Source organism: Chrysemys picta, chromosome 10, assembly GCF_011386835.1.
Source record: "Chrysemys picta bellii isolate R12L10 chromosome 10, ASM1138683v2, whole genome shotgun sequence".
Taxonomy (NCBI): Eukaryota; Metazoa; Chordata; order Testudines; family Emydidae; genus Chrysemys; species Chrysemys picta.
The window spans coordinates 72,901,161-72,924,455 of NC_088800.1; the positions used below are offsets into that span (position 1 = coordinate 72,901,161).

Here is a 23,295-nt window from a genome sequence, read left to right on the forward strand (position 1 = left end):
TTGATCACTATCTGACCATATGAAAAACTTAACCAAACCCTAATAAAATGACCAAAAAAGGTAAAGAAATAACCAGTTAATTGGTTTACAAGAGTTTATTTCCTTCCTAAAGTGCAGTTACCCTACAAATTCCTTTTAGGATAAAGTACATATAAGAATAACCCAGATTATTTTACCCTATTTTTAATATACTAAATCTGATGAGTCCTCCTTACAAAGTAAATCACTTTCCCAAATTCATACATCTAAAATGTTTACAAGTCATGGTAGAGGGGAACAACGTTTCCTCTGACTTCCTGAACATACACTTGAATGTGCCAATAGAAGCACTATCAACTTGTGAAGTTCTTTTCATATTACTGGAAGAAATCCATATAGGCCAAATAATGATTGATTGTGATGCTTATAACAAGAATTAAAATATCTCCTTCCCCCAGAATGAAATAGGTGATCAACAACTTCTTGTAATGGAGCATTGTCAAGTATTCTGTGATTTTGAGGTACTGTTCTAGGTTCTGCAGTGCTCTTTGTACTTCCGCAAAGTATAGTGGACACATTCCTGAATTCCTTTTTCCCATTGATTGAACGGTAACTTGGCATGTGAAAGGCATACTGCATTGTTCCCTGTATTTAGGAATATCTTCATCTACAACTACAATGTGGCCACTGTTAGGATAAGGATGGAAGATAGCAGCTGTTAAATGGCACACAGTATTGCAACACAATAGTCAAGGACAAAAACTGAAGACTATTATGAAATCCAGCTAAGTTTACAGGAGGAATTTTGGGAAATCATGTTCTGTCTGCATAATAGAATCTGTCCAGGATGTTATCCTCCTACGAAAATGTCTATGGAGTCTTTAATGACCACAAGTGTGGTCACAGCTTTTGTTTATACATCTTGTCTAAAAACTTGAAAATACTCTTGATTTAATAGAAAAGAAGAGGGATTGAGGGGGAGAGGGGTGGGAGTGGGAGAGACCACCCTGAGATTATCTGTTCAGAGGAATGGACTGGAATGGCCAGTTTTGTTCCAACAGCTGTATACGTGTTAATTTTCCACGTGGCATACAGTTATCAGGCCAATAGATGCTGTACAAATGTAGTTTTTGGACAAGGAAGGGCTTATTGATCTTACATATTGTAAATATCAATATACCTATACTAAAATATCAGCTGCTATAGCTAGCTCAAAATCTGTTAGATCGCTTTTGACTGGGGATGGGAATATACAACTTCTAACATAGTACTGCAGCAGTTTGGGGTTTACTTTTCTCTTATGAGGGAGATAGGTTTTAGGAAGAGTATTAAGGAAAACCTTTATCCTTCAGAAACAATGATGCCAGTTAACTCCACGATTCCTATACTTTACTTTGCCTCTTAAATTGGAATGGGCAATAATTTCATGTTCTATCTGTTACTGGTTCATATGTTGTTGTAAGATCTCTGTTTTGCTGGCTGGGAGCTGCTTTACTCTCTCTTTCACAGACTTAACTCTGGAATCAGTTACGGGGGGAGCAGGGCACAATTGTCCTGGACAGGGAGAAAGAAAGACCAAATGTAAGGGACATAGTTTAATTAGTCCGCAGCTTTATTACTTAACTTATCTGGGAACTAACCAGCAAAAGTTCATGCTGTACAGGTCATGATTTCTTCCTCCATCATTTCCTCCGTGGTGGAGGGCTGCTATCATCCCCACCCTTCTACACAGCTGGTCCCAGCCCACTGAGACCCCACCTTACCTCTCCTATTATGAAGGTTAAGGGGCAGGGGGAAAGGGGTTGTCTCCTCTATACCGTACGTTAGGAGCCCTAGCTTCTTTAGGGGCTGCCTTCCCACAAATTCCACTTCTAATTCCGGTTTATCAGAAAACTGGACCCTAAGTGGAACAAGTACCAGCACTGGCCACCTGCTAAATTGTGACATCTTTAACTTTACCTCCTGACCTGTCCCACAGGAGCCCTGAGCTGCTATGGTCAAGGCAAAAAAAAACCCCAACAACAAACAAACAAAGAACCATCCTGTTCTGGCCATCTGTAAATGAGGGGGAAATTCCTTTCCAATCTCTAAAACCCAATCCTACGCTAATCCTAGGGGTAGGTGAGTGGAAGCTACTAACTGGGCATAAGAGGGGACTCAGGCCAAAGGGACAGGGGTGATATACCCTCCCCATGGTGCACATGGGATAGTGGCTTACCTGACCCCCACCAGCCTGCTCACCAGCTGAGGTGATGCTTCCCCTCCCAATTCCCAAAGGAGGGGGGATCCTTAAAGAAGGCTCTATACCGGGGTAGGCAACGTATGGCACGCTTGCCGAAGGCGGCACGCAAGCTGATTTTCAGTGGCACTCACACTGCCCGGGTCCTGGCCACCAGTCCAGGGGGCTCTGCATTTTAATTTAATTTTAAATTAAGCTTTTTAAAAATTTTAAAAACCTTATTTACTTTACATACAACAATAGTTTAGTTATATATTATAGACTTATAGAAAGAGACTTCTAAAAACGTTAAAATGTATTACTGGCACACAAAACCTTAAATTAGAGTGAATAAACGAAGACTCGGTACACCACTTCTGAAAGGTTGCCGACCCTTGCTCTATACCCTTTTTTTTCTACCAGTCCAGATAAAGCCTTGAGGTTGCATTCTCACATCTCAGCCAATGAATGAAGACTGAAAGACAGGCCAACAAGTAGGATTTGCTAAGCTAAAGAATCCACTCCAGGCTATTTGCATGGCATCGGCAATGTACCAGAAGTGATTTAATCTTTGCTGCTGAAGAGTATGGTGAGATCAAAGATCTGGGCTTGGAAAAGAAAGATTACACTTCTTTTTCTATAGTGGGAAGTGTTCCTAGTTGTCTCTCGCCTCTGGGGCTTTCTTGCTCCTACTGGTATGTGTCACATTCTTCTGTAGACATAGCTGTATTGAATATATTGCATTTTCAAGGGTACTGAAATATAGATTGTTATTCTCAAATTATTTCTGAAGTGGTTTTCTTGCAGTTCTTTCCTTTATGTGCAAATAGGGATATATAGGATTTTTTGAAGCTTTTTTTCTCCAAAATGGATCATTTGAACAGCTAATATATAAATAACTCCAGCAGTTTTTCAGGTGCTTACCAAATAAGTATGAAGACAAGATCTCACCACCTTTCCAAGAAGTTATGCTTTAGAGAGACCAAGTACAAAGGCTGGTTGAAAGAAATCATTGGCAAACAGAAATATAAAATGTTGTGGCTTGCACATGACTTATGAATTCCATTTATTTTGATGCTATTACATTTTAAGTTGTCAGCGTTCAAAAAATATTGGTGGTTTGGTTTTCACACTTTTTAGGCGGGCTTGTGGAGAGAAATGCATATTTGACGTAAGTCTCTAAAGACTAGAAGCTTCTGCTTATGTTTTCTCTCATATGTGGTAATGATGCTATCACTCTCTTAAACTTTAATTTGGTATTTGTAATACAAGCTGCAGTGTAAAACACTACTGTCTCCAGTGGAGTTACTGTAGTGAACTACAAAGGTGTGGACTGATTACATGATTGCTCTTAAAAAATCTGTATGAAAACTGTACTGTCATTTGAAGTAACTTATGAAGGGTCCTGTTTGGTATTTTTTTCTGCCTATGATGTTGAAAGTTTACTTATGGAAAATTTACTTCAGGTGTTTAAAATCAGTTAAACTGATTTGAGGGAAGATGGGCCAAGTGGCATGATCGGATTAAAAAAAAATCACTATGCTATTTTTAAAAAGAGCAATATCTATTTAACTCTAACCTATAGGGTCTCAGCTCTTCTGTATTTTCTGTATATCTACCTCCTTCTCTTTAGTAACTGGATAAGCATATAACTTGGACTGTGAACAACCCTCTTAATCTTCAGTAAAAATTTAGTTAATATATTGACTTCACATTTACTAGTCTGAAGATTGAGTCTTCATGATAATGAATTATTCAATCCGAGCTAACAATATCTTTTACATTAACATGGAAAATTACCCTTGTGTAAAGATTTGAAGATAACCTCAAAATGTGATAGTTGCAGTTTACTCACTATACTGAAATATTTTTTCCATCAAAAAGTCCAGGAAGGTTTTTGTTTGGCTTTATTGTTTAAATGGACACGTTCATTCCTCCCACCCTGTATACGTTGTGTTCAGAAGTGTTGAACCTCAGACATTTTGGAAATGACTCAAAGATGATATCTAGAAAATGAGTAGTAATGAGTAATACAGAAGAAAGATGTAATTTTGTATTCTGAGAGACGCCTATGTATAGTTCCATATCTGTATCTAAGTTTAAAAAAGAAAAACACGTGTTAGTTAACAGAATTTCAACTACAGAATATTCCCAGAATGCTGCTTGCACTCAGACAAGACTGCCTCAAGCATCTTCATTTACATTGTTTGCAGTGTTGTTGTAGCTGTATTGGTCCCAGGATAATAGAGAGATAAGATGAATGAAGAAGAGCTCTGTGTAAGCTTGAAAGTTTGTCTGTTTCATTTATAGAAGTTGGTCCAATAAACGATATTACCTCACCCAACTTGTCTCTTCGTTTACAGGTCAAAAAGGTATGTGGATTATTTAGATGTGCTGAAATGATTTGATAGTAGAATGTTTATTGGGAGTCATTGAGGTCTATTGACTGTAACTATTTTGGATATTAGGAAACACTATTTCAATAGGAGGGTGGTGAAGCACTGGAATGGGTTACCTAGGGAAGTGGTGGAATCTCCATCCTTAGAGGTTTTTAAGGCCAGGCTTGACAAAGCCCTGGCTGGGATGATTTAGTTGGTGTTGGTCCTGCTTTGAGCAGGGGATTGGACTAGATGACCTCCTGAGGTCTGTTCCAACCCTAATATTCTGAGATTCTAACAGTGGATTTGGAGCCTACTTATAGAATCATTTTAGTCAGCTTGCTGTGAAGGCACAAGAAGTCTGCATGCCAAAAATCTCAATGACATTTTCAAACCTTTTAAGCACAACAGCAATTTTATTTATTTATAAATGGGAATGTATTAAAGGTGCTGATTCCACTTGCAGTTGATACCACAGTGGCCACTGCTATCTTTCCAGAATAAATGACTTTCTGCCTTGCACAACCTGTGGTGCCGATATAATGGTGGCAGGCACCTTCAAAAAAATTAAACTAGATTTACCTGCTTTTTTGTTCAGAGAAGACTCTAACATCACTGTGGTGACTTTTGATCTAGCTAGTACTGTTGCAAATATTTTTTGTGTGTGTGACTTTAATTATTTTGAATTGAATGATATCAGAGGGAAATACTTCTTTGGTGTTTCTCACATTGAAAAATGACATATTTTATCTATGATAAACCTTTTAATTAATTTAATCAAATTTTATGTATTCATATGGGCCTCCCATTTCAGTAGTATCTGAGTGCCTCACAGTCTCTAATACATTTATCACAACCATTCCCTGAGGTACAGAAATACTATTATTCCCATTTTACAGATGAGGAACTGAGACACAGAGGGACTCTGGGCTTGTCTAGATGGAGAATGTATAGCAAGCTGGGGTGCAAGCATGTGCTAGCCAGCCATGCACTGTCTGTCTGTGGGAAGCCTGCTACCATGCACTGAAAAGTTCGGTAGTGCTCATTGATCTACTCTGATGGGATACTCCTAGTGTGCTGTAGCAGGATCCACATGGACTGTTAGTGTGTGTCATACTAATGCACTGTAGATTTATGCCCAGGTTGCTACACACGCTCCGTCTAGACAAGTCCTAACTGACTTGCCCGAAGTCCCACAGGAAGTCTGTAGTGGAGCAAGAACTACTTTAGTGCAAACTTGGAACCTTTACATTTGTGCCTGCAGTGCCCACACAGCAGAGTTACAGTGCAGCACTTTGATGTGCACTGCTATTCACACCCCCTTAATCCGAACTGCAGGGCAGTGTAGACAAGCCTTAAAGCAGCGGTTCTCAACCAGTGGCTAGCAGGCCGCATGTGGCCCAATTAGCACACTGGTGCAGCCCAGCTCAGCAGTGTGCTAAAGGCCGGCCCGCATGGCAGGGTTCGGGTTCTCGGCTGCCCCGCTGCCCAGCACGGTGGGGTCCAGGCTGCTGGCCTGCCACACATGGTGGGAGTCTGGGATCGAGGCTGCTGGCCAGCCCTGCAGGATCCAAGCTCTGGGGCAGCCGCCTGGCCCCGCAAGCTCTGGAGCAACCACTGGGTATCTGGGGTGGGCAGCCGGCTGGCCCCATGCGGCGTGGGTCTGGGGTCCAGGGTCGGGGCTACTGACAGTGAGCCACAATGCTATATAAGTTGAGGACCACTGCCTTAAATTACCCTGTTTAGAATCTTCTTTCGCTGCTGATTTTTCTCCTTTTCCATCCGGCAAATGGATAATTTGTGATTTCCCAGTGCAGCAGAAAACCATATGAATCCATTTGGTTTTACTTTTCTTCTTGTGCGACAATATCATTAATCATATAAGCATGGATGTGTCTGTGTCTGGGAACAGCATGTCTGTGTATTGCTGCTATAGAGCTATAAGAAGAAATGAAACACTATATTTGAAGATTCTACAAAAATAATGGAGTAATTCTTTTCCCTACACTGGACAGCCTGAACCTACAGTACTTAATTCAGGCATAAGTCCTGTCAATTCAGAGTAGAAGTTTAATTAGTTTTCAGTGGAGATTTGACTCTTTAACTTTCTCAATCAGGTATTAAACAACATGAAACTACCAAGAGAAACTGTAACAAGACTAATGCAACATTCTGCTGTGTAAAGAACTCATAAAGTCAGCCAATGTAATGATTTTGTAATTTACTGTGAAATAAAAAGCAGCAGCTATGTAGGATATCTAAATATTTTATACCCTTTGAATTAAAATTGTAGACATTAGATTTCATTAATTTAAAATCTAATTAATGCTTTGAATTGTTACTGGAACTGTGACTTCTTAACTACGTATATGTTTTTGCAAACTATAAAAATGAGGAACCATATAACACAGCAAAAACACTTTTCGGGAGACTTGAGTGAACGTCCCAGCTAAAAAACTGACTTTCTGATAGTTGAGATTATATAACATTCATTTCATTTTTATTAGTCTAAATCAGTTAAGTAACTTAATCTGAAGAGTGTGTGCCCGTGTGTGTATGTGTGTGTGTGTGTGTGTGTGTGTGTGTGTGTGTGTGTGTGAGACTGCTTATTAAACAAACTCAAGATTTTTGGCTGTTCTAAATCTTAAGACTTGTATGTAAAAGACAATACATCTCTTTGTAAAGCTTGATGTAAAATGAATGATCCTGTGTTTCAGATGTGTCAGTATCTGTTCTGAGAAAAATTTTTTAAGAGGGGATGGGTTTCCAGTGAGAAATATATAGGGGAAAAACAGGCAAAAAAAAATTATTATTTTTTTTAACAAAAGACTTGACCATTTCCTAAATTGAAAGTAATATAATCATGTTTGTACCTGGAACAGTTAAATGAGATCACTTGTTAGTAGTGGCTTATAGACAATGTTGCCATTTTAATTTTGTATTCTATTGAGAATATATGTAAAAAAATTGCAAACTTTTACAATTGGAGCTTGACCATTGACTATCAGAAGAAGATATACTTCAAATTTCAAATATATTTAAAAATAAACCCAAATCTTTGTTTCTGGTCTGTCTCTATAGCCTGCTAAATGCATGTGCATTAGAAAAGGAGAAGGCTTTTGCCATTTAAAATTACTACATTTGTCACACATCTCACTTGGTGCAGAACCCTTGTTAATTATTATAATAGTTGCATTTTACTGAACTTGTGAGGCAAGCTGCTTTGTCATCTTAATTAAAACAAAAACATTTGCTTGAGAACAGCTAGCATTCAAACTGTTAACCACAATACATGAAAATCGGAAAGAAGTGTGAATACTGTTGCTTATTGAGCACTGACAATGTCTTTAGTGTAGTACAAACAAATGAGATGCAGCCCCTGCCTAGGATGCTTACTAACGGGCAAGGAAAAATCTGATTGCCCAGAAAACAGCTGAGATATTATTGGAGCAATACCTCAGGTTTCCTGCCTGACAAGGGCAACAGGGGAAGTAGTGGTGGGCTGAGGTTCAGCTGCAGATATATACAGCATTGTGCTTGCATCTTCAGTAGCAATTACTTTTATCAGCAGGGTAGCACTCTTATTTCAGTATAACTAAGTAAACAGTTGAGAGAAGTTGTTTTAAATATGGCAAACTTTAAAAAATGTTATTGTAAAACACTGAATATATGAGATGCTGTGTTAATGTTTTCCAACTGTGTCCTTATCTGTAATGAATAAAAATGTTACCTGCTGATAAAAGTAATTGATATTAAAGATGTCAGCAGTATTGCAAGTACAGTACCTGCCATACAAAGCAACCAAATAAAATTTAATCCTGTATCCTGGGGCTGACCACATCTCCATAAGGAGCCTATATATATATAAATATTGTAATTATTTCCTGAAAGATTTGATGAATGTATGTACTTTACAAGTCATAATACATTTTGTAAACCTACATAGGGTAATTTTAGGAATCTCCTTTTTAAAAAATAGGAACAACTTTGGCCCATCGCTGGTATAATTCCAATGATTTCTTTTATGAATTTGGCCACTTAAGTGTAGACCCAAGTCATAAAACCCATTATATGATAATGAGTCCCCAACAGCTGTATTGCTTTCTTTGAATACTAGAATCTTTTGGGGGTGATGTTAATTCAATGAATTGCCTTAGTTATGATTTATAAAGAGGAAGTTCAGTAACAATGGGTATATGCCATTTTTCCTTCATATTTTTAGCTAAAGCATTTTCTTGTAAAAATTGCTTTTCTTTAATTTGTCTGTGATTGATAATAGTATATAAATTTGCTTTATTTTCAGTACCGGATGATCTCTCCATAGAAGAGAGAGAAGAACTTTTAAACATTCGTCGCAGGAAAAAAGAACTAATTGATGATATTGAGGTAATTTATTTATCTGTCAGATAAAGATGCAAAGAAGACTACCTCAGTACATTTAATGTTATAGCAATATGTTATGATGTATTTATAATTATATATTGTTTGTAACATTTTCAAAAGCACTTAAGTGACTTGAAAGTTAATTAAGTTTAGATTCTTAAGTCATTTAAGCGTTTTTGAAAATTTTACATAGTGATTTAAGAACCTAAATCTTACTGACTTTCAGTGAGACTTAAGGCTTGTCTACATGAATGATTTCACGGCAAACTGGGGTGTGAATCTGTTCTGCACTACCATGCTGCAGACTAACTGTTCATGTGCACTGTGCTGACACGCATTAACAGTTTGTTGATGCTCTTTGATCTAACTAGTCATGTTTCAAAGAGGAATAGATTAAAACACATTACAAACAGTTAGTCAGTCCGTGGCAGGCTAGTGTGGGCTAGATTCACACCGCAACTTGCTGTAAACTAATTTTGTAGACAAGTCTTTAAATTCCTAAGTCATTCAAGCACTTTTGAAAATTTTACCCTGAATCTGTATAATGCATTGTGTGTATCTACATACACTTCATTTGTATAGTTAATACTTCATATACAGAAATACTGAAGATGATTGTGGGAAGTAGTGAATTGAGATATTGGAGCAGGGAATTTTCATACTGAAACTTATAATACTTGTATTGGCAATGAGACTATGAAAAAGGATAAGAGAAATACACTATGAAAGATTAAGAACTTGGCATCAGTGGCCAGGAGAGATGGCCCTAAGCAGTGAATTTTGGATTGAGAGTCGGAACAGAATCTCAGCATAAGTTGCTTTTGGGAGGAGGTTTTTGGATCTAATGGTCTGAGTAGAGCTCAGTGACAAGAGAGCCCAGTAGAGTTCTAGTGACAAGATACAAATGTCTATCTATGAATTAATGCTGATGTAAAGTTCAAACCATATATCCCAAATGGGCAACAACTTTTATTGATTCCTGTTTGGATAGCACAAAAAATCCCACTGCTATTTATTGCAGAAAACCCTCACCACATTATGATTCATTTTTGCAAAGGCCGGTAATAAAAGGGAAGAGTAGGGACCACATCTAGAAAAGTATGATATCTTCAGCTCACTGTCTTTGCACATGATCTGTGGCCTTCTCCTCCTTCCTTTCCTTGCTAATCTAGTCATATTACTATTAGGATGTCCTAAGCAAGATTTTCAGTAGAGCCTCTCTTTTCCACATTGAGTTTTCAAGCTAGACTAGAGGGCTCTGCTCTTTTTTAATACTAATTCTAGCGAGCCCTGGTTGTGCAATTCTCTCACAGCTCTACTGACTCATAAATAAAATGAAATCTACATTGATCACATTAACTTTGTTTATGGCAGAGTGAATATCTTTAAAAATGCTTTAATACTGGTTGGTTAACTTACTTTCCTTTCCTTCTTTTGGCAGAGGTTAAAATTTGAAATAGCAGAGGTTATGACAGAAATTGATAATCTGACTAGTGTAGAAGAAAGGTAAGTAACTCTGACAAGCATTCCACTCAGTAATAAGATACTGGCAAAGGTGTTTCAGGAACAGGAAACAAAAATTGCTTGTGTTACCAAAAACTGGATATTTATAAATCTTTGCTTGGCTTGTTTTAAGAACTGCAGAATCCATTTAGATATCATACAGCTTTTATTTTGTCCTTGCAGAAAGATGGACTTAGTGATCTGATAGAATTTTCCATAGGTAATACCTGTGATCCTGTGAAACTGTGATAACTAGTGGGTCCTCTTTGTAAAATGATTTTAAATAATAGACTATTTTTGGTTGTCACTTTTTGGAAGTAAATGCCTTATGCTACTATGATTTTTTTTTTACTATATAAAAATAAAATATTAAAAACGAAGTTGAAAATATAAATAAAGTCAGAGAGTTTAAATTATTGCGTTCAGCAAGGGCAGCTGATAATCTTTTTTTTTCTTTTGTCTTCCAAATGAATAGCAAAACTACACAGAGAAATAAGCAAATAGCTATGGGAAGGAAGAAATTCAACATGGATCCTAAGAAGGTAGTACAATTTGTATTTGTCAGGATTTAAGTTATTGTTAATGATATTATTTTTGGCAAATGCAGACCATACTGGTGGTAATCAATTAAAATTAAATTAAACGGTGCATTTTAAAACTCCCCAAGCATTCTTCAGGACACTTTCATGGTCTTGCAAAATCATCATGAAGATGGGCCCAAAATCTAACTGTCTCCACCCTTTACTACAATGATAATGAAAAGAATAATAGTAAATTATATATCTATTAGAGCAAACATCTTTCTTGTAGTCAGAATTTTAAATATGGTAGGTAAGTTTGTCAGTATACTCATTGTGGCACGCTTGCATAGAGACCTGATAACACTCGATGGAGATATTCTGTGTTGATGTGCTAAATTCAGTCCTAAAAATATTTTACAGTTTGGTCAGAAGTTTGGAGCCCTTTGTTATATAGTCTCCTACCTGTCTTTTTAATTTGTGCTCACAATTAACTGCTCATATAAACCACTACATTTATATACACAAATGCTAATGTGCAATTATGTGCATTCATAAATAGCACTTACACAAATAATTGCAAGTAGAAACATAGTCATCACTTTAAAAAATATTTCTTAGCTTATTATTTGAAGAAATGTATGTCTAGGGTTAAGACTGATGTAAAGACATCATTTAGCTTCTCTGCAATGTCCTTATTTTCCTTAATTGTTCCCTTTTCCCCCTCATAGTCCAGGACTCACCAATTCTCTTGCAGGTGTCTCCTCCTGATAAACTGAGAATTTCTTGTTGCTTTAACATATCTGGCTAATTGCTCTTCAAATCCCTTCTTTACCCTTCCTAATTTCCATTGTGTATTTCCCCTGATGTATTGTTTACTGCTTTCTGAGTTCATTAGGACTGGATTTTGAGTAGCTGAATGATATCTATATTAACATAATATTTTTTCCCAAAAAATCTTCCTTACTAAAGCTTGGGGTCACTGTGCTAGTTTTTGATACGATTCCTTCTCAAGAATGTTGAACTTGAATATATTTGGATGACTTAATGGTTCACTTACAGCAGTGTTTTCAATTAACAACTCTGTATGTTACTTAGGCTATTATAACCTATAAATTGTCTTTTTCTTCTAAATAAATCTTATTTAGATTAATAGACCATAGTTTCCTCTTTTTCACCTGTATCTTTTGGCGGGTGGTTGTTTTTTTTTTTGTTTTTTTTTCCTCCTTTCTGTTTTTGTTTTGGGGTGCCATGCTTTCAGGTGTCCTGTTATTTTACTGCCTAGAAGGTTTGTGGCCAAATTGAAAAATGAGTTCAGGTACTTTTCTTGCAGTGATGGCTATAGTTCACAGGTGGGTGAAATTATTCCTATGTGTAGAAGTCCTGGCCACATTATTACTATAACATTATTTATCTGTGGGAAATGGGTTTACATCAGCACTCTGAAGCTGTGGTCTGTGAAACAGTGGTGGTCTGCAAGAGCTGGGTGGTCACATGGTGCTGGCTTATCTTTGCAAGTGCTATGTTGAATTCACGGGAGCTAAAAATACATTAAATACTTTCCTAATGTTGCTCTTCCATAGAAGTAATTTGCTGTTGTTGCAACAGGAATATTGTTTTTGATCACAAATAGGAGAGAAGGCAGTCTGCATGATCAGGAATGTGAAATAAGTGGGATAATTGTGTGAGCACAAATGGAAGGGGAGGTGACTTCACAGAATGGTCTTTTTATTGGATGGGATCCACTCTATTCAAAGTATCTGCGAACTCCTAGTTTAAATTAGTGCTATGCAATTTTCAAATCCGGCTAATTTGTTACCCATCCTAATTGAACCTTTTGTGGGTAAGAGTTTATTATATTTGCCTTTGTTTGCTGATTTGTTCCATGGGTACACTGAACTGGATTTGAAAACTGTTTCATTTGATGCAGTTACATGGTGTTATTGTATATATCTTTTCAAAACCAGTTTAGCTTTGATCTCATGTGAACAGGGCTCTATATCTGTAAAGTTTATAAAATGCTTTTGGGTTTTGTGTGAAAAGTACCACAGTATGTGAATTTGAAGTATGAAATCATAGCTGGGGCTTGATACACATTATCTGTGGTGGATCTCGAAAGACAGTTCTTCTTGGGAGGTATAAAACTTTATGATTAACTGTAAAATATAAAGTGAAATTCAAAGCTGATTTAATTGAAGTCAATAGCTGACTAAGAAAAATATATTTAATATTTGTAGTGAATGTATAAATACTTCTTTGTAATTGTGTTTTATGTGGAGAAGGCAAACTAATACAGCTGTCTCCTGTCTTAAATTAGTCAACAGAGGCTAAAGCAGTACAGAGAGAGACAAAGTCTAGAGTGGGAGGCAGGGGTATTTGAGTGGTCTGTTTGACCCACTTCTTCCAGACACTGTTGTTGTCCCAGACAAATCTCCTCTTCCTGTCTATCTGCCTCTTAATTCTTTATCACCTCTTTTCTGCTACAAAGGAAAATGAAACTGAGTCCTGGTTTGCAGGGTATTTAAGATGACTGTTTCTGTGGATGGTAATTTGAAGATTTGGATTTGCAGAAAAGAGGTATTATTAGATCTAAGAAACCTGATTAGCTTCATGAAGACAAGGGTAGGGTTGATGGGATGTCCTTATATTTCAGTTAAAATAGATACATTAAGACCTGTTTTGGAGATTATAACTAATTCCCCATAGCCATTGTCTGTATACATTCAAAATTGTCTGATGATGAATCTACTGTACTTGTTACATACTTGTAATGAAAAAGCAAGACAGCACATAACTGCATTCAGCCTTCTGTAAGGTACTATACATATATTGAAATAATGTTATCTATAATAGACTACTTTATCAGATCTAGAAGGCCTATATCCTGAATTGATGGCCTTTCTGCCTAATTTTTCTGCTAAAAGGAAGTTTTCACCTATTCTAGCTTCTGTAAGAAAGTGAACTTGTTAATCTAGCATGCATAAGTGTCCCTAACTTTACATTAGTTTTGCCAGTGTATTTTTAAATAATGCAATAATTAAAAATCAAGAAAATAATGTATTAAACTGATATCACAGTAATCTCAACTCTTATACTATACCACCTTTCCAATACCCGGCCATCCTCACTTTCTCCTGTGCTGCACAAGAAAATGCCATTCTAGTCCAGCCACAATGCAAACATCAAATTCCTCACAATCCCACCTGAATGCAAAACTTTAATTCCAACCTCTATGGTAAAATATGTCCCCCATGGGAATACATATTCTATAGCAGAGGTTCTCAAACTGTGGTCCGCAGACAACCAGTGGTCCAGGAGCTCCATTCAGGTGGTCCACAGATAGTTCCCTCTAAGGTGCGCACCTGGGCAGCCGCACACGAGAAAATGAAGCGTCACCCACCTAATTAGTGGAGCCGCACAGGTGTGGCTCCACTAATTAGGTGCCTGGACTCTGGAGAAGACGCACATGTAAGGTGAGGTGGTAGCCTTGAGGGGAATAGGGGGTAGGTGGCAGGTGGCAGTGGAGTGAGAAGGTGGGGTGGGGGAATTTGGGATGTGTAGGGCTGCGGTGGCCAGAGAAAGAGGCTACTTTCCGCAGATCCAGGGCTGTGGCTGCTGGGGAGAGATGGCCCTCCTTCCCAGCCCGGGGGCTGCTGCAGTGGGGGAGAGACCCCCATCCTTCCCAGCCCCAGCCCCAGCTCGGGGGCTGCCACGGCGAGGGAGAGAAGGCACATCTATCGCATAGAAAGGTAAGGCTACTGATATTAAAATATGAGTTGTGTGCTTTTATTTGTAGAACCAAAAAAGTTAATTATTATAACTTTTTTTATATAGCGCTTTTATCTGAAGCGCTTTACAATAGTTAGCTAACGGTACAAACATTTGGAGGATCATTAAGTGGCCCGCTGAGACCCTCAGCAATTTGCAAGGGGTCTACGAAAAAAAAAGTTTGAGAATCACTGTTCTATAGTCTATAATGGGAATATAGCAAGTGCCATGGCAGATTACACTGGTGGTCCATCTAGTCCAATATTGTATTTCTTACAATGGCTAGTACTAGATGCTTTAGAGAGAGGTATAAGAAGCCCTATAGTAGACAGTAAAGGATTAACGTGCTCTTACAGAAAGCTACTTCCTAACTCCTGCAAGTAGAGGTAGGCTTATAAACCAGGATTTAGCTAAACTTGTTTTTGAAAAACCTTACTAATGGAATTCTGGATGTCCTTACTGACCATAGAGATGTCCAGTCCTCTGTTGAATTTTGCTGTCCTCTATGATATTGTGTGGCAATGAGTTTAACAAGCTAATTACATTTGTATCCTTCCAATTTAACTGAACTTCTTGATCTACTGTCTCTGTTCTGTTCTTTAATTTGATACCTTTCTCATGTCCCTTTTAAAAGTAAACGTTTCACAATCTTTTTCAACCTGTCTTCACACAAAAGCTTTCTCATGGCCTCTAATAATTTCCATCATTTTTCATGGAATTGTCTTTCTGCTATATTCTTTATAGATAAGGCGACCAGAATTGAACACAGTCATAGATGCATAAAAAAGAATGAGGCGCTAAAGATGCCAAAGAAAGGGAACTTGCAGCTTCATTACTGACATAGCTGTTGTTTCTAACGCTTGTCTGAAAGGATGTCCTGTGCCCTCATATCAAAGGAAGCTCATTCTTTTAAATCAGCATAACCCCTGCTAGGTTTAACAAATTAGAGTATGAAGCATGGAAAGATGGAGGACCAGAGGTGCATAGAGTAAAGTATGTTGGTGAGGACAGGGCACAAGGACTAGAGAAATAGGAAAAAGAAGAACAGGAGTACTTGTGGCACCTTAGAGACTAACAAATTTATTAGAGCATAAGCTTTCGTGGACTACAGCCCACTTCTTCGGATGCATATATATATATGCGGATACAGACTAACACGGCTGCTACCTCAGAAATAGTAAAATAATTTTTGAGAACAGAAATAGGGCAACTGGACAGTTCTTTCTCTTCCCTTTGTAGAGGTGAATTAGAGTGACAAATAAGGGGAATAACTCTATTGCATGTGTTTCTTTCAAACTTTGAAAATGATCCTATCCCGGAGGTGTGTGTGTGTGTGTGTGTGAGAGAGAGAGAGAGACGATGGAGTTTATAGGGACTGGTTCTTTAGCTATAAGAGATTTAAAAACTTTTTTTTTTTTTTTTTTCAAAAAGGGCTCATTTTAAAATAGTCTTTTGACCAAAGAAGTATAGAAAATTCAATCATCCTCTGAAGAGTTATGGTGGTACATTTTAAAGACAAAATTAAATTATTTAAGTATGGTAGCGATTTTAATCCTGATTTAAGTGGAAAAAAATCAACACTGCTTTAACAACTCCACAGTTACAACACCTCTGGAATGCATCCTTTAGAACTCCTTCAGGATTTTCTGTGCTTGACAGATTTATGGCTTTCAGTAGTGGTTTGTGTTTTTTAAAGCTGAAAATGTCTGTATCCTGATGAACCTTATTTGTTCCTTAATTTGGAATAATCTCCTAATTGTCAGAGTGCTCTTTTCAGACATGTACCAAACTTATTCTTGGAAACAAAAAGTTCATTTTATTTGCCTACGTTTACTCCTCTTTGGAGCATCTTTTTGTCTAGCTAAGTAGTCAACACATCCAACTATCAAGCAAAGTTCAGGGGGATCATTATGTCTGAGGAAGGCACAGCTACTGCTACTACAAGATAAAACTGAAATATTTTCTTTGCAAAGAAATCATGTCTTTCTCTGTGATTTGAAAAGAGAGTCATAAACATCAATGTTCTATCCTGACACTGAAAGTAATTTTTCCAGTGGCGAAACTTCAAGAGAGTGAATGGTCTTTCTGGCTTAAAAAAAAGCTTCAAGACTGAATGGCATTAGGTTTGCCCTCCTAAAGTAGATTGCAGTCAGCAAACTAATCCTCCTTACCAGGCAGGTAAGGGTACTGTTGCAAAAACAAACTAAATCAACCAACCATAAGAATATTTTCATGTTTTCACTAATGGCTTGGACAGTGGAAGGTAAAATTAGAAGTAGTACAGTATTTTTTCTTCCTCCCTCTCCCTACCTTTTCAAGGATGATGGATGTCCCGCAAGTCTAGAGGAGAACAACAATAAACAATATCCATTTACAGAAATGGAGAAGTTTTTTGCTTTTATCTCTAAAAATAACAAGTGGAATCTCAGGATGTGTTTCAGTGGCAAAGATTTTAATTATTTAGTGAACTCTTCTACATATGGATAGAATTCAGGACCTCAAAGTTGTATGGAGCTGCAATTGCTACTTTCTCCCAACATTTTGTTATAAATTTTGTGAAAGCAATGGAAAAATTAAGACCTTTTGTTAGAGAAATATTGTCTTGGAGAAATATCTGTTTGGGGCTTGAGTATCATTTTAAGAGCTGACACAGCAGCCCTTTTATTCCTTAAGACTTCTATAATGTTAATACAGTTTTTGAAAATGTTCTTTCCTCATTTCTTTGCAGAAAGCCTTCTGGATTTCCCTAGAAACTGCATATCAAGGACTCTTTATCTCATGAGAATATTTAGGAAGTACAAAGGCTAAAAAGGCCTCTGAGGATGGACAAGCCAAAACTTTCCTGTCTCTAGACTCTCTATAGGGTTAAAAGAAGAACAGGAGTACTTGTGGCACCTTAGAGACTAACAAATTTATTAGAGCATAAGCTTTCGTGGACTACAGCCCACTTCCACTGTAGTCCACGAAAGCTTATGCTCTAATAAATTTGTTAGTCTCTAAGGTGCCACAAGTACTCCTGTTCTTCTTTTTGCGGATACAGACTAACACGGCTGCTACTCTGAAATCTATAGGGTTACTCTCTCTTGTTTCCTCAACCCATCTCTGAATGAGTGTGATTGAAAGCTCATTAAATGAAATGGAAAGACTCTCATTGACTTCATTGGGCTTTATTTGCCATGATGGAATTCTCTCTTTGAATAGTTTAGTTCAAGCAGGGACAGAAATTAATTACCATCCTAATGCCAAAATTTCCCATAAATTCTCAAAATGGGATTAATTATCTCAAATCATAATTTCTACTGCAAGTAATGACTTGATGCATTCAGTCATGGCATTGCAAATTATAACAGATGCTTTATCTTGTAGTATGATGATAAGTAAATTATGTTGTCCCTGTATCTCTCTTTATGTGATCTCACAGATTATGCCCTCTGCCCGATATTAATGCAGTAACATGGACTGATTTGAATTTTGTTAAATGCTAACTCCCCTTTCAGTTTGCTTCCCAAGGCCAATATGGAATAGTTACTCAATTAAATATCTTTCTAAATTTAAGGAATTTAAATTGCCACCTGCTGTTTCCAACCTTAGGAATTCCTTTTTCTGATCTGTAAATTAATTCTAGAAATTACCTACCTGACTGAACAGATGTCTAGTTTCGTTACCTGAAAGATAAATGATTTCTCTAATTTAATCTACAGATTTTTCTTTTAATGTGGAAAATGGTACGGATATGTATATCTCTGTGTATTCATCCCAAAATATCCTGGACAGTGTTCAAATAAATGTTTGTGAAAGGAAACATAATTCTTCTTCCTCTTAAATTTCTTTTCCTAGGGGATCCAGTTTCTTATAGAAAATGACCTGCTGCAGAACACTCCAGAAGACATTGCACAGTTCCTCTATAAAGGGGAAGGACTAAATAAAACTGTAATTGGAGATTATCTTGGTGAGAGGTAAACTGAAACAAATTTATCTCTTCTTTCGTTATATAGTATGTTTAAATACATGGAGAGCAGGGCTGTCAATTAATCACAGTTAACTCACACGAACTAAAAAAATTAATCATGTTTAATCGCACTGTTAAACAATAGAATACCAATTGAAATTTATTAAATATTTTTGGATGTTTTTCTACATTTTTCAAATATATTGATTTCTGTTGCAACACTGAATACAAAGTGTACAGTGCTCACTTTATATTATATTTGATTACAAATATATTCACTGTAAAAATGATAAAAGAAATACTATTTTGCAATTCACCTCATACAAGTACTGTAGTGCAATCTCTTTATCATGAAAGTGTAACTTACAAATGTAGATTTTTGTTGTTGTTATATAACTGCACTCAAAAACAAAACGATGTAAAACTTTAACACCTACAAGTCCACTCAGTCCTACTTCTTGTTCAGCCAATCGCTAAGACAAACAAGTTTGTTTACATTTACGGGAGATACTGCTTCCTGCGTCTTATTTACAATGTCACCTGAAAGTGAGAAGAGGCATTTGCATGGCACCTTTGTAGCCTGCATTGCAAGGTATTTATGTGCCAACTATGCTAAACCTTTGTATGCCCTTTCATGCTTTGGCCACCATTCCAGAGGAGATGCTGATAATGCTTGTTAAAAAAATAATTCATTAATTAAATTTGTGACTGAACTCTTTGGGGGAGAATTGTTCTGTTTTACCTGCATTCTGCCATATATTTCATGTTATAGCAGTCTTGGATGATAACCCAGCAAATGTTTGTTTTAAGAACGCTTTCACAGCAGGTTTGACAAAACTCAAAAAAGGTACCAATGTGAGATTTCTAAAAATAGCTACAGCACTAGACCCAAGATTTAAGAATCTGAAGTGCCATCCAAAATCTGAGAGGGATGAAGTATGGAGCATGTTTTCAGAAGTCTTAAAAGAGCAACACTCTGATGTGAAAACTACAGAAACTGAACCACCAAAAAAGAAAATTAACCTTCTGCTGGTGGCATCTGACTCAGATAAATAAAATGAACATGCAATGGTCCGCCCTGCTTTTGGATTGTTATCGAACAGAATCCGTCATCAGCATGGACTTATGTCCTTTGGAGTGGTGGTCGAAGCATGAAGGGACATATGACTCTTTAGTGCATCTGGCACATAAATATCTTGCAGCGCCAGCTATAACAGTGCATGTGAACACCTGTTCTCGCTTTCAGGTGACATTGTAAACAAGACGTGGGCAGCATTATCTCCTGCAAATTGTAACCAAACTTGTTTGTCTGAGCGATTGGCTGAACAAGAAGTGGGACTGAGTGGACTTGTAGGTGCTAAAGTTTTATATTGTTCTTGTTTTAATGCAGTTATTTTTTACAGTACTTGTATTCAGTGAGTTGAAAAATATTATTTATTTTGTTATCTACAGTGCAAATTTTTGTAATAAAAATAAATATAAAGTGAGCACTGTACACTTTGTATTCTGTGTTGTAATTGAAATCAATATATTTGAAAATATAGAAAACATCCAAAAATATTTAAATGGTATTCTATTATTGTTTAACATCACGATTAATCGCGATTAATTTTTTTAATCGCTTGATTGCTCTAGTGGAGAATTACACTTTTTATCAGTCTCTCTCTCACCTTCACTGGCTGCATGAGGTACATTGTACCCTGAGGGTTATAAAAGTTATATTGGGAAGTAAAAGCACTGTGCTATAAGAAGCTTTTTTAAAAATGGATGGATTATGAAAATATCACACATTGCTTACACAATTCATTACTCTGAAAAATAAAATAGTTTTTCTAGATTTGGTTATTGTGCAAGATTTAATGTCATAAACTTCTGGAAGGTTTCAGAATCATATTTCAACAATCTTGTAGTAGTTCTTAATGATCTGCCCAGACAAAGAATGCTTCATGATGTTAGTAACTAGATGATGAGAAAATTGCTCATCATTCAAAAGGTTGGTGCCTAGACTAATGATAGTCAGCTGTTTTTATTTAGTGTTGTCTTCTTCCCTGCACATATACATCCTATTAACGTTAATGGGTATTAAGTAGGTACCTAAAGGGAAGAAGGCATCTTAGCTTTTATCATGTACAGCACAATAAATATGCAGATTACTCCAGTTGTAATGCAGTACAGAAAGTATTTGTTTAAAAAAAAATTCAGCTGCAAAATTGTATCACTGGTAAAACTTGTAAACTAATCTCTTTCTTCATTGAAAAGACTACAGACACAACTCTTGCCTGTATTTTTTATCAAAATCAGATGCCAGTTAGAGTTTTAATAGCCTAGTCACTTGGGCCCTACTCTTGTAAACTGATCTTCTCTGCCATAACACCCTTAAGCCCACATGGAATCTATTTACAGGATTGGGCTTTTAGCTTGCAGTTCGCTATAGGCCCTTAGAGTTAAGTAGGTATAATGAAAGTTTATACTGTAACATGGTGCACAGTATGTAGGAATTTCAACTTTTTGCATAAACACGAGAACTAGACCTCTGAGAAACATTCCAAACATCATTTTGAATATTTCAACTACAAGTAATGAAAATGTAGATTTTTGTTTTTTATAGATCGCTATACCTCCACTATGCATTATTAACTTATCTCCATAATTACAATAGAGTTTTTGTAAAGTAATCCATGTTTCTTCTCTTTTTCACTCTGGCATCTGATCTTGAAATAATATTTTTTCCTCTCAGGGCCTGATCCTCAAACCCTTAGTCATGCAGCTAGTCCTTGCTCACATCAATAGTGCCACTGAAGTCACTGTGATTATTTTCATGAGTTGGTGTCTGCAGGATCATAGCAAACTAGCTTAATTTACAATTCAAAAGATTATTTCCCACCTCTTCCCATCCCAAACCTGCCAACACTGCAGTCTTCATCTAGGATCTGAAAAAAATCAAGCTGTGCTGTTTGTCTCTTCCTAACTAATCCCTAAAATTTCATTGGTTTCAGTTGTGTGAGTATACTGTGTCTACACAACTCAGTTTCCATCTTCTTGAATTCTGAACAGTTAACTGCAGACTAATTTAGTAATCAACATTAAATGTCAAATTACAACTCAGAAATTAGTGTCAATCTACAGAGTGGCAATTAAAACATGAGAAGACCTGAAAATATGACTGCAATGATATGTGTCTAATATTTGGCCAGAAAACCATGGAAAATATCCAGCGTGAAGTCAGAAATGTGGATATTAAAAAAGCTAATTTTTATGCAACATTTCTGCTTGCTGTGTACATCTAACTTTACTAATGTAATCAAATTTTTACTTCTCTTAGCAATGTTGTGCCAGTTCAGCTATGCAAAAGTGAAGTGAATTCTGTTCTGTCCCTTGAACCATCCTAAAACTGTTGTCAGTTACTATTACTGGTGAGGAAGGAGGTAAACAACACCACAACTTGATTTTTCCCTCTCCCTCTACCCCCAAAGTCCTAGATATAGACTACACTACTGTCAGGTTTGGTATTGATAGGGTTACCATATTTCAGCAAGAAAAAAAGAGGACGGGAGGAGCCCCGCCCTAGCCCCGCCCCTGCCCCTCCCACTTCCCGCCCCCGCAGAACCCCCAACCCTCCCCCCGTTCCTTGTCCCCTGACTGCCCCCTCCTGGGACCCCTGCCCCTAACTGCCCCCCAGGACTCCACTCCCTATCTAAGCCTCCCTGCCTCTTGTCCCCTGACTGCCCCAACCCTTATCCACACCCCTACCCCCAGACAGACCCCTGGGACTCCCACGCCCCATCCAACCACTCCCCACCCCCTGACAGCCCCCCCCAGAACTCCCAACCCATCTAAACCCCTCTGCTCCCTGTCCCCTGACTGCTCCGATCCATCTCCCCACCCCTGCCACCTGACAGCCCCCCCCAGAACTCCCAAACACTCCCCCCCTGCTCCTTGTCCCCTGACTGCCCCCTCCTGGGACCCCTGCTCCTAACTGCCCTCCAGAACCCCACCCCCTACCTAAGACTCCCTGTTCCTTGTCCCCTAACTGCCCCCTCCTAAGACCCCCCCCCAACTGCCCCCCAGGACCCTACCCCCTACCTGTACCCTGACTGCCCAAAACTTTCTCCACTCCCCCCAAAAAGCCCCCCCCCGTTTCTTGACCTCCACCTCCAGAACCTTCCTGCCCCCTGACCTCCTTACCCTGCTGCTCAGAACAGAGTGTTGGGCTCTGTGCAGCCGAGCCGGACACGTGGCTGAGCTCCCCAGCACAACAAAACCTGGTCCCTGGCCCTGCACAACAAAACCCGGTCTGGCCCTGCACAGTGCTGCTGGACTGGGCTGCAAGGGAGCTGCTGGCTCAGAATGCAGGGCGGATCCGGCTCCTCTACAGCTGCTCCTGAGTCCAGCCCGGGACTTCCCTGCAGCCCTCCCAGCCACTCGCTCTGCTAATCCCGGACATTGTGAGTGCTTTACAAATTCCCCCCGGACGCTATTTTTAGCACACAAAAGGAGGACATGTCCGGGTAAATCCGGACGAATGGTAACCCTAGGTATTGAAATTAAATTGCATGTGGACCCAGGTTGTTCTTGTTGTGTTAAATTTCTGTTTGCATT

At 38.0% G+C, this 23,295-nt stretch overlaps 1 protein-coding gene across 3 annotated transcripts in view; it reads left to right on the top strand.

The window, feature by feature from the left end:
- CYTH3 (cytohesin 3) overlaps positions 1-23,295 on the top strand; it is an 84,160-nt gene that overhangs the window by 33,716 nt on the left and 27,149 nt on the right. For all 3 annotated transcript variants that reach the window (XR_010590866.1, XM_008164643.4, XM_065558984.1), the window contains exons 2-5: positions 8,879-8,961; positions 10,400-10,464; positions 10,937-11,003; positions 18,585-18,703. Coding sequence is in view for 2 of the 3 variants with exons in the window: in XM_008164643.4 (XP_008162865.2) it covers positions 8,879-8,961; positions 10,400-10,464; positions 10,937-11,003; positions 18,585-18,703 (334 nt within the window). In the remaining variant the exon portion in view is untranslated. The remainder of the gene's footprint in view (positions 1-8,878; positions 8,962-10,399; positions 10,465-10,936; positions 11,004-18,584; positions 18,704-23,295) is intronic.